Genomic DNA, 13,011 nt, shown 5'->3' with positions numbered 1-13,011 from the left:
CAGTTACTAATTTGTTCCACTATACCAGTTTTTGTTCCTTCATTATTATCGGACCAACCCCTTGTAATTGATTCCGTAAGACCTTCTTGTCCAACCCATCTCTTATCAAATCTAAACTGCCCTTTCCTCCTAAGAACTTTATCTTCCAAATAAGCCACTACTGGACGATGATCCGATGCCACCAGGCCTAAATATTCTGTATAAGAACAGGGAAATAGCGAATGCCATTCTTCATTCGCTAATGCTCGATCTAACCGACATCTAACCGTGACTGCCCCTTTACCCTTACCCCTTCTGCCTTGCCAGGACAACTTATTTCCTTTGACTGGGAACTCCAGTAAACCACAATTCCTTATCATATTATTAAAAGGAACAAATGAGTTCGCACTTCGCAACGCACCACCTTCTTTTTCATGATTTCCTGTAATCTCATTTAAATCACCAATAATAAACCAAGGCTCTGATCTCGAAATCCCATATCTAGTTAAACGTTCCCACACTTGTTCTCGTAAATCTTGGACGGGATCTCCATACACAAACGTCATATATACCGTTTTCCCAAGAGCCACTGCTTCCACATCTATCATGCGATTACTTGAATATAACACATTAACCTGATACTCATTATTGTAATAAAGCGCTAATCCACCACTTCTTCCCACAGGATCCACTGTAAACAAATTATCAAATCCAAAATGACCTTGAAATTTCTGAGCAAACTCAAATTCTTGCTTTGTCTCTGATAAAAATAAAAAATCTGGCTTATGTTTATGCCATATCTCCGTTAAATAACTTATCGTCCACTTACTTCCCATTCCTCGACAATTCCAACTTAGTGTTCTCATATAAAAATATATAGAGATGCTCCCTTGAGCTTGTTAAATTGGATGTAATGATATCCTAGATTCTCCAAATCCCCAATTAGAAATTCTCGTCTCCCGGTGAGTATCTCCCCCCTTATTAGCTTTACAATCGCCCCCCTATCCCATAAGAGTTTCCCTTCGAACCTCCAATGAAAATTCTTATATAGTCCTTGAAAGAAAAAAATAATAAAATAGTCCCGAGCAAATAATAATTTCCATAACCCCCAACGTCTCGTGAGAGTCATGAAGCTTGCAAGTCCCATCATTTCCTGTAAGAATAACGAATAGGAGCAGAGCACCAATGACCTTAAGACCACCATAAACCACATATCCAAAATGTAAAACAATTCACAATCCATATAAAACCAACACCAACCGCCAGACAAAACTTGTAAGGACCAAAACTGATAAAGTGTTACTACAAAAAAAATCATATTTCCAATGACCAATACCCAATAAAACCCACTTCACCTTTTTAATTACTCGTAACTCATTCCAACAATTATTCAACTTAGAAACCCTCAATTGCCTAACTCTGTTTCTGTAATGTAAGAGCCTGAGTATCTGCATTGTTATCCAAGATACACTCCTCTCTGGACCAAATTTCACCATAAACCATATAAACCGACACCTATTCGGCAAAACAACATAGAAACCATATAGATGCCCCATACGTCTAGACCATACCATCTTACAAAAGAACCATTGAGATCTCGACTGCAATCGAGTAAGGAACAGTTCCAACACCTTGCCATATGCCCACAACCCACAGAGAGAATCCAGACATCTATAGGCAATAATTATGCATATCTGATCACAACACGCCCAATACCAATAATCCAAACAACAAATTTTATTCCAAATCATGATCTTATATAAAGATCTTACCCAACACCAAAACAACAAAATAAAAACTTTGAAAAATAAAAAACCCAGACCCTGCTTGGAAGAAACTTGTGAGACTTGATCCATAAATTAAATCTTCAGATTTCCAGAGTTCAGGTTTGACGAACCCTTACTCTCCAATTGCTTATTTGTATCCCCTTTGCGAGTCCCCATCCTGGCTGCTGCACGTTTGCGAGGGGATACAAGCGCCACTGCATTCCTCATCTTTGTGCTTCCTGCAACAATGACTGATGACTTGAACAGCCTTTTACGAGTCCCCTGCTTCTGTGCCTGCTCTATAGTGTCCTTATTCCTCTCTCTGCACCATTATTCTGCTCTCCTGCCTCCTGAAGTTGATCATCCTCCTCATAGCCCGCCATTATCTCCTTCAATTCCTCCTCAGAAACTGCCGGGAGAGCATCTATCGTCTGCTCATCTAAGCCATGCTCCAGCAGCGCTGCTTGAAACTCATCCATCTCCATCACGTCCTCCTCGTCACCTTCAGAAACTCTATCAGACGTTCTGTCCTTCACGACCAGGCTTTGTATTTGTTGTAAACCCTCCTCTCTATCAACCGGATCAGAGATCATCTCTAAACCATTTGCCTGAGTTTCAGCCAGTGCAATCTGAAACTCCTTAGAAGCAGGAGCCAAAGTTTCCTCTTCCGTACTCATTATCTCTCCTTCCTCCCGTGTCTCTTCCGGAACCACTTCCTTCCTATTTTGCTCTTCCACATGTCGTGGCGATGCACGAAGGCGCACTTCCTGTGGCACAACCGCCAATTCCTCTCTTCGTACAGATCTTTTATGCGAGCCTCCTGCGTCCCCCCGAGAATTCCCATGATATGAGGACGTTCCCTTATAACCCTTCTCCGCTGTCTTCACCCATTTGTGATCAACAGCCACTTTGCCTTTCCCCTTTCCATGATAAGCTCTACTCTCTCTCTCCCTGTTTGGTTGATTGCTATTCCCATTTATAACCACTCCCTTATAACTCCGGGCTCTGTCATCATGTTGGCCTACCTCGTGCCATCCCCCATTTCCATCTTTCATCTCCCTACTCTTCTCCGGGCTTGTCTTTATATTCTTAGGATCCAGAGGGCACTTCTCAGTCTTATGGCAAAGACTGGAACAAAACTCGCAAAAGCCGAAGAGCTTTTCGTACCGTAGAGACACCAAGGCTTCCTCACTCGCATAGAATTCTCCCCCCTTGAAGTCGATAGTGGTTTCGAAGCAAAGCTCCTTAAAGGCATCCACTACCACTTGAACCCTCGCATAATCCACATCCACCATCACCGTTCTTCCAATAGCATCCCCCACACTTTCATATGTAGGTGCCGTCCTGAACTCCGCTGGAACACCTAACACTCGAACCCAAAAGGTTATCTCCGATGGAAATTGTGGAGTTTTCTTTGGTTGCCATCGAGCCAGTGAAAGCATCCAAAAGTCAAAGTGATACGGTTGAAGCCTCAAGACCCCCTCTAACTCCTCCTCTGTTTCAAAAGCAAATTGAAACTTACCAAGTCCCAAATCCGTACCAGTAACCCGATTCTCCAGCCCCCATATCTTCGGAAGGTTCGTAATCAGTGCCTTCATGTCTTGCGCCGGCGGGTTCATGCACCGACCAATCAGCGTTTTGGAAAATTTTTTGATCAACTCGGAGTTATCAAAGTGAGGCACCGTTATCTTCAACCTATTACGGGTATTGTCACCATTCTTCATCTCACCCTTAGAAAGCAATTGACTCTGCGTCATGATACGAAGAAAAAAATAAATCTCGTATGAAAGTTTAAGCCAACAAAAACCGATGCAATATAGAAACGACCCCTTCCTCCTTTTATAGCTATTCCATTTAGCCAACCTAATATTTGGTAAATATTCCTTAATGATATCGAATCCGTGATTGCCATTCTGAAACTCCACCACAAAGCACCATTGAATCTCATAACGAATCTTCTCAATAAAGCAAAAGATCCAAAAAATCGTTTCCAGTAAACAACAAATCTCTGCCGTCCCAATCCCAATATTACCTTTAAATACATTCGATTTCATCTTAAGGATGATTGAAATCAAATCTTGTTCCCCAATAAATCCGATCTTCCTTATCCTCTCCATATAGACCCCTTTAATCTCCATCCCCATACATCGCTGATCTGATCGAGATCGTGTTCCCAAATACATGCCACCCTTGATTCGATATAAAGAAACTCCAATCCATTCTTCGTTGATAGTTCCCGGATCCCATTTTCGAGTAACCATGGAACCCTCACATTACCATTTATTTATAGTTAAATATATGAATAATGAGTAATAAACCTCAAAAAGGATAAATATTTTTGGCTTAGATCAGTTCACAAATTTTAATTTTATAATAAATATATATTTTTTATTTCGTTTCAATAATTTTGCTATTTCACAATCTAGCTATTTTATTTTCTATTTTTACTTTAATAGTTTTATATTTCATGATTTAACTATTTTACGTTTTACTATTTAGTTGAGATATTAGTTTTTTTTGTCATCTATCCGTCTAAGTCATTGAGATATTAGTTAAACCATGTATATCATTTGTATTCAAATATAACATGTACAATACAATCTATGTTTTTTTTGGTCACCACAATACAATCTATGTTCATATTTTTATTTTCATATGAAAAGAACAATAGATCTGTGAATTAACCATAACTTTATTATTGTTATAAATTTTACTGTCTTCTTAAGTAATGGGAATCGGACTAGTCCATGCGTGTTCTTCGAAGAGATTATGGCAGATCATGAAAGCATCTCTCTTTTGTCTCCCCTGACTGAACTCGTTGTCGGCCTTTCTTTGCAACCGTCCACCAATAACGCTTCGACTTTCACTCGAAACATAGGAAGGGAGGAGAAGACTAGAAGAAACCTTGGGGACTTCTAGATACTTCCTCCGATAAACGCGCCCCCTACTTCAGGATCCAAAGGTCAATTTTGGATTGGCCAAAACATATAAAGATCGGCGTAGTCACTCGTAAATGTAGACAAATTAAAAATATAACGTAGACAAATTTTAAAATATTTTTTTTTGTTAATTACTGATTTTCAATATTATAAACTATACTTGAATATTGTACATGAAATCAAAAATAACTCCTGTAAATATCAATAGAGTAGTGAACTCTCTCTCTCTCTCTAAACAAGGGGCAAAAAATCTACCAATTTCTAGAGTTTTGATGGTTAGACGCTAAACAACTTTTCATTAAGCCAAATAAATTAATTTTTGAGGAGACAAAACATGATAACGAGTTTTTATAATAAGCTTGAGAGTAGAATTTTGTTGAAAATAACAATTTCAACAGGCTAACTATATTGGCTCCTTTAGGTGGCAACTTTTTTAACGGGCAAAAACATCATTTGGAAACAATTTACTCATTAAACAGACATATAACGAAATAATGATTCTTTCTATGTAACTATATGCTTTTTTCGATTTAGATAGTAAATGCACAAGTCAATATATAGATGGACATATTCCAAGACAAGTCTTGAGTGTTCACAAGTGAATTCTTATAGTGCGTATTTTTCACTATATTTCACGAAGAAGGTAGTTTTAGAGTTTTCACACATTTTAATAATAAACTTACAACACTGAGAAGAATCATACTTTAATATATAATGTACAGAAATCAATATATGTAGTAGCTATCTTAATTAATATGAGTAAAATGGATACATAAGCAATAAAGTTACATTGAAAATACAAAAGGGCTAATTGGTGTAATAGCCAATTTTGAGAGGAAATTAAAAATATAGCACTGATGTTGACATTATTAGTTCTCCTAGCATTTTCTTCATTTTCTTCCGGTTTTGTCCATTTTCCAAGCCAGTTGAAGGTAAAAAAACATATGTCACTTAAATAAAACAAAACAAAAATTGTTGTTAAATGAATGTTGTTTATAATATTGACTATAATGGTTACTATAGTGCTATTATTTAAATATAATAGAACATGGTAAATGATATAGTTTATATTAATGAAAACATAAAAGAGTTTAAATATATTATATTATATATGTCCAAAATTAATAATAGCATAAACATAACTTTTATAATAGACAATTTAGCAATATAGTACATAATCACTAATTCCTAAAAGATAATATAAACCCTAAACCCAAATATCAACTTATGCAAATAGACTAGTACCAAAAAAATAGAATAATACATATTGTTCAAATTTTGAAATGTTTATATTTGCAGGGATAGAAGTAATGTTTACCTCAATGTCAACCCCAAACTTTCATAAACTAAAACCAAAACACTAATCACTAAATCCTAAAAGGAAATATAAACCCCAACCCAAATATCAAAATATGCACATAATACATAATATGTAGCATTATCTGAATAGAATAGTAACAAACGAAATAACGTAGTATATATTATTCAAATTTTGAAATGTCTATGATTGCAGAAAGAGATAATGTTTACTCCAACTTCAATCCAAATCTTCCATAACTAAATCCAAAACACTAATCACTAAACCCTAAAAGGAAATATAAACCCTAACCCAAATATCAAAATATGCACATAGTTAGAGATGGCAAAACATGAACCTGCCCGCGGGACCGGTCCGTTTGAATTTGCCGCGGGGCGGGATTGGGTGCAAAGTTTCAGGCCCGAATTTTTAACGGGCCTAGCGGGTTGAGCTTGTGCGGGATTGGGCCAGAAGTGGGATGGGCTTGATGTGTACCGCGGGATGCGCGGGGATCTGCAAAGACATCGTCACTTTGAGTCTTCAAGCTCTCACCGACAGAATAACCTGAGAGAAATAGCGATTAGAAAGCATGTCTCTTATGGCTTCTCTTCTTTGATCGCTTACGGCTTCTCTTCTTCCTCTCAGAGACATGAGAGGAAGTTGCTATCAAGCAGATCGGTAACGCTTTTGAAAACATCATCGACGCCAAGAGAACCTTGAGAGAGATTAAGCTCCTCAAGCACATGGATCACGAGAATGTATTATCATCTTTTGAATCTCTCCATTTTCATTTAATCTGATAACAGCTATCATGAATCTTTGCATCTTTTTCTTGAAAACAACTAGGTTACTAGTATATACTTGTGTTCTTACATAGATCTCTTTCTTTCTATATTTCTATGTTACATTGAGTTTTTATGTGCGCTTTCGATATGATTCTCAATCCTTTGGCTGAGCATCATTGTGTTCAACTGATTCATAGGACATGTTGTGTTCTCATCTCTATTGGTCTCTTTTTCTTGCAGGTGCTATGCTCAGGATAGAGATGGCGGGACGGGAAAGGCGGGTCGGTACATCCCAATTGCCATCAGTACCGCATGTGTTGATGAAGATCGGAGTCCCGCGGGCATGTACCGCCAAGGCTTGTGCAAGTCGCGGGTCGGGATTGGGCAGCTCTTCTAGGAACCGCATCCCGCGCGGGCCTGTACCGCGAAGACCCGCATTGACCGTGTACCGTGGCGGGGCGGGACAAGGTGGGTCGGTACAACCCAATTGCCATCTCTACACATAGTACATAATATAAAAAATTATCAAAATAGAATATTAACAAATGAAATAACATTATATATTGTTTAAATTTTTAAGTGTTCATGATTGCAGAAATAGATAATGCTTACCCCAACTTCAATCCAAATCTTCCATAACTAAACCCAAAACACTAATCACCAAACCCTAAACAAATCTAAACCCTAACTCAAATGTCAAAATATGCACATAGTTGATAATATGAAATATTATTAAAAATAGAATAGTAACAAACTAAATAACATAGTACAAATTGTTTAAATATTATAGTACAACCATGAATTTATAGTACTAGCAGAGATTATAGATTCAGAGGTTGTTAATGGCGACTCAGTGATGAATGTGAGTATAAATAAAGTGATAATAATTATGAAAAAGAAAATTGATTATAAAAAAGTGGTGCTTATGGATAAGATAAGTACATAACACATCATGAAGTTGGTGATGAATATATTGTATCGGTGGCGGAAAGAGAGATAGTGGAGATGGAAGAAGAGTAATGGTAATTGATAAATGAAAAAGAAGAAGATATTTTGATTTAACATTAACCGGATGACAAGGGTAATATAGTATATATTTCAGAAATAATGGAGGTATTTTTTTTGGTTATATACTTAATTATCTTTTGTTTTGTTGCTATACTGCCTAATTTCGCAATACAAAAATGCCTTTTTATGAAACAAAAAATAAATAGACGAAATAAAGGAAACTTGTACAGTTTATAAGAAAATTATGAATAGACTTTATAGGATTTGTCGTAAAATGAAACTCATATCTAAAATCGATCCTTCTAATATGTTGTTCTTTATATTTATTGTGTAGACGCAATCCATGTACTTTCTCATATATCAAATTGTACGGTTTAGTTTGTAGTATAATTTAAATATGTTTATTAATTAAGATTAGTTGAGAATCTTCACAGGCATGAACCACATGGTTAATTTAGAAGTAAATGCTGGAAGTTTTTTACTTCTAAAATTATGTTTATATAGTCGTATTTTTGGAGGATAACATCGTAGAATTTAGCTAAAATGTTAAAATACATTGAAAATAAAAACGACATAGCTATTACTTCTATTAATTTGAAACTCTATTTTGTGGTAGGAGGAGCTGCGCTAGCAATTCTTGAACATTGTTCTTTGAGAGGAAAAAGTGGAATGAATGGAAGTTTCGGTAAGCAATTGGCTTCTGCTTCCAAAAATGCTTTGCAACAAGAGGGACCTATATGTCCAAATTGTCCTGTGAGTATAGATGTGTAAATCTCTATAATGCATCCTGGAATATCCATCAATGAAGACCAACATTTTGCCACATCAGGTAATCCGGGAATGCCTGGACTTGGTTGGAATGGGAGTGGAAAAGGAAATGGGATAAGAAACTGGGGTAGTTGAGCATTGGCAGAGACTACAACACACACAACCACCATTGAGAAAAAAACATGTTTAATAGACATTATGAGATAAGGAAAAAAAAGAATATAGATTTCTTCAAATATATGAGTCTTTATCGAGTTTGTGTTTTGATTGCTGATAGTACAATCCCATATCTATTTATATTTAATGGAAAGAAGGTTAAGAAACGTTTTTGGACTTTTATAATATATTTAATTACCAGTTTTTAAAAGTAAAACAAAGCTGAAACCGATGAGATGAACAATATTAATAACAAACAACTGGTGACTCTTAAGTCATGAGAAAACTGATCAGACCAGTTTATAGTCCTACCGTTTTGTTATGCTTTTTTTTTTTTGAATTATACAGAGGTATCCTGGCCCCACAGAAGTGATCAAAACTATTGTTTTCAAATCATCTCACGTCTAAGCTAAATCTCTCTCTCTCTCTCTCTCTCTCTCTCTCTCTCTCTCTCTCTCTCTCTCTCTCTCTCTCTCTCTCTCTCTCTCTCTCTCTCTCTCTCTCTCTCTCTCTCTCTCTCTCTCTTTCTCTCTCTCTCTCTCACACACACACACACACACACACACAACTTACAATTTTGATTATGAATTAAAATATATTAGTTGTGGACAATACAACATTGATAAGATATTTTAGACATCATGGTATGCATAAGGTTTGAGAAAATTATGTTCAGAGACACATTTCAAGAATTCAGTTACATTTTAAGGCACTTGTCCCATGAGACATACTTTCTGTCTGTGTAAAGTCGTTATTACCGGTAAACCCAAAAGCTTCCGTTTCAGTTTTCTTAAACTCATTCTCTTTCATTTACTAGTTAGTTTTGTGAAACTCACTCTCTCTCCTTTACTAGTTAACTCTCTTTGTCTCTCTCCTAAAATGTCTTCAACAATAATCAGTGAACACATCAAAACTGGACGAGCTAAAAAACAAACAAACCAAAGATGATTTGTGGCCGTACGATATGCTCTTTCCAATTTCTTAATCCAAATGCTCTTGTAGCTCCATGCAGGTCTTTCTTTCTCCTTTCATATTCCTCCAATGAAACCAAAAAGGACTTGTTCAGTCATGTTTACTAACAAAAAAAAGATTTAAAAGAATTAGTGAAACAGAAATGAGTATTGGTGGTTGATGTGAGAATTTACTACTCACTAATTTGTTTCACCGAGTCGTCTGCTGAGTTGTCGTTGATGACACTTATTTGTTCAACCAAATTGTTTACCCAAGTATTCTTCGTATTATGGTTTTTCAGATTGCTTCAGTTGAAGGTTAAGGAACTAGAGGAAGAGAGAAACAGTGGCGAGAAGCCAGATCTGTAACAAGAGAGAGAAAGAGAGATCGGAGAACAACATCGGTTTTTATTTGCGGTTTCTACGAAAAGGTATAGCCGAGATAACATGTTGGTGAAAGGAGTCGGAGTCCATCCTGCCTCACTCGCCCAAGTTGATTAGAAGCCAGAGGTCTCAAGACCAACAATGGTGCAGTTTTATATTTTTGCATTGTTGGTCCCTTGTCTTTTTATTATTTACGCATTTACCTCAAAATTCTTAAATATGTAGAATGGTCTTCTTAATGTATGAACTCATATTATTTATTTATCCACAACATATATGACCATATTTCTCTTCCAAAAAAATACATAATTCACTTCAAATGGTTTCTCCAACAAAAAAATATGTTTTTATATATTCAAATTGCTAACATATAAAACTATTTAGTCATTTTTGGAATGTACACAATCAGAATGTTCCTATCCACAACTCCTTTGTCCACGTTTTAGTCCATACTATTTTATGTATAAATTTAAAATAAAAATATCAAAGTTAATGACAAATTATAGAGAATAAAGAACATAATTTATTACATCAAGCATTTTTTATATATCTTTAAATTTAAAATAAAGTAAAACAAAATATAAAGAGGTAGAATAAATGATAATAATAAAGATAAACTATGTCTTTTTCATTTGGTTTGTTTTCCGTTACATAAAACAGTGTAGTATATAATAATTATATAAAATATTAATACCCAAGTGCTATAACTAGTTACTTATTGTTCTCATTTCTTCTTAACGGAACGTCTACACTCTGTTTCAAGAACAAGGGTAAATATGTCAAAAATCTCGTTGATTAAAACACAATGTGCCTCTTAAGTAGAATGTGTCTTTATCTGTAAAAAAACAAAAATGTGCTCGTATGTTTAATACATTAATACATTCATATAGTTTTTTGAACATTGTGTTGTAACCAGACACAAACGTTTATCAAATTTTATGAAAAAAAAACTTGAGACTTAATTTAATGGACTAACCAGGAAGTTAATATTGAATAAGTGATGAATCAACGATGTATAACAAGATATGAAACCAATGTTATAAGACTATCCAAAGTGAACATGTTAAATTATTAATTCAACTGTTGAACAACGTGCAGCCAGGGTGTTGATTTTGGGAGTAAAACAAGGGTAGTCTTATTAACAGAACGTCTACACTCTGTTTCAAGAACAAGGGTAAATATGTCAAAAATCTCGTTGATTAAAACACAATGTACCTCTTAGCTGGAATGTGTCTTTATCTGTAAGAAAAACAAAAATGTGCTCGTATGTGTAATACATTCATAAAGTTTTGTGAATATTGTGTTGTAACTAGACACAATATTATCAAATTTTATGCAAAAAAACTAGAGACTTAATTTAATGGACTACCAGGAAGTTATTATTGAATAAGTGATGAATCAACGATGTAGAACAAGATATGAAACCAATATTATAAGACTATCCAAAGTGAACATGTTAAATTATTAATTCAACTGTTGAACAAAGTGCAGCCAGAGTATTGATTTTGGGAATAAAACACGTGGATTCATAAAAGTTGAAAGTATTCAACCAATTTTTTTTTCTGGGGCAGCTTTGACACTTGTTAAATTTTAATTAGAAAAAATATTGGACGCGTGTTACTCATGATGCATTTAGATAGAGACACATGTCTGATTCTTAGTGGCTTTCCAGATTTTTTTTTTCAAAAACATCATCCAATAATTTGAACTCATTTATTTTATACTAAAACATTTAAAATATATTATACAAAAACTCGTGATTTTGTATGATCTATAAATGGAGACCAATTTCATTTAATTTTGATACAGAAAATAAAACGTCATTTTCACTATAATCAACTATTTTGGTGTTATAACATTTAAAAAATATTATACAAAAACTCGTGATTTGTTATGATCTATAAATAGAGATAAATTTTATTTCATTTGGGTATAAAAAATAAAACGTCATTTTTCACTCTAATAAACTATTTTAGTTTTTTAATCTTCTTTTTGATAAATGGATCGAGATAATAATTCTTTTAACATCTAAAATTCTTCTAATTTTCTTTGTAATTACCCAAATCCCCAAAATTATCAATTTCAAAACTAAATTTTCAATTAACCAAAAAATATACCAAATTATGGTTTTTCACCAAATTTCTTCATGTCTTCATTTTTCCAAACTATCTTCCATATTATCGATCAATGATGATTTATTTTTCTCAAACACCTTATTTTTTTTATATTTGAAATATTATTGTAGCAACTGATTTTTCTAAATTATCTATGCCAATACCTCTTGGTGGCATGAGTAATTTTAATGATTTCATTTGTTTTAATAATATATTTTTTAAAATATATGAATATCCAACTTGAAAAAATGGTAATTTGTTTTGTCCTTTTAATTATTTTTGTTAATTACAATAAAAAATTATTAATAAATAGTTAGTATATTGTAAATGATAAAAATATGAATTAAAAAATAGTGGGTAAGGTGTTGAATTTATTAAACAAAAATATGGTAGATGTTACAAAAATAAAGTGGTTGTTGAATGATTGTGTGGAAGAGAGATAGAGAAGATGATGTGAATGTTAAAAAGATGAAAATAGGGTGTTGAATCATGTAATCATTGTTAATGGTGTAAAACTACCCACAATGAATCTATTGAAAAACTTAATAATATAAGTGTATTCAACCTGTTGGAAGAGCCAACAGTAGAGCCCACAAAGTTATCTTGATTACTATGAGACACACTTAAATAAAAAAAAGTTATCAAAAATAAATTTTTAGTTTTGTTTACAAATTAAAATGAGTGAATTGGTACACACGTCATTATATTAGTAGTTGTTTAGATTTTATAGATTTTTATTTCACCACAGTTTTTAAGATCAATTATTTTATATCAAATAATATGTTTTTCAAAATAAATTATATCAAAATTCATAACTTTTTATATTCTATAGATAGAGACTTGGTTTACTTGATTTGGATACCAG

At 34.1% G+C, this 13,011-nt stretch overlaps 1 protein-coding gene and 1 long non-coding RNA gene across 2 annotated transcripts; one reads left to right on the top strand and one right to left on the bottom strand.

Annotated features, from left to right (window-relative positions):
* Nucleotides 1-8,311: 8,311 nt before the first annotated feature.
* On the bottom strand, nt 8,312-9,156 carry LOC106369795. Its single transcript, XM_013809906.3, has one exon. It carries the CDS (start codon nt 8,737-8,739, stop codon nt 8,377-8,379), a length of 363 nt encoding a protein of 120 aa, XP_013665360.3. The 5' UTR covers nt 8,740-9,156; the 3' UTR covers nt 8,312-8,376.
* A 64-nt stretch (nt 9,157-9,220) lies between these two features.
* On the top strand, nt 9,221-10,315 carry LOC111200022. Its single transcript, XR_002653746.2, has 2 exons — nt 9,221-9,710; nt 9,951-10,315. It is a non-coding gene; the product is annotated as an uncharacterized LOC111200022 (long non-coding RNA).
* The last annotated feature ends 2,696 nt before the right edge of the window (nt 10,316-13,011 follow it).

The sequence above is a fragment of the Brassica napus genome, chromosome A8 (assembly GCF_020379485.1).
Source record: "Brassica napus cultivar Da-Ae chromosome A8, Da-Ae, whole genome shotgun sequence".
In the NCBI taxonomy this organism is placed as follows: domain Eukaryota; kingdom Viridiplantae; phylum Streptophyta; class Magnoliopsida; order Brassicales; family Brassicaceae; genus Brassica; species Brassica napus.
Note: the sequence above shows the minus strand (reverse complement) of the source record. Positions and strands in the feature narration are given on the sequence as shown.

Excerpts from the sequence above, each read along its gene's own strand:
- LOC106369795 (XM_013809906.3), bottom strand. The coding sequence starts at position 8,739 with ATGTCTATTAAACATGTTTTTTTCTCAATGGTGGTTGTGTGTGTTGTA.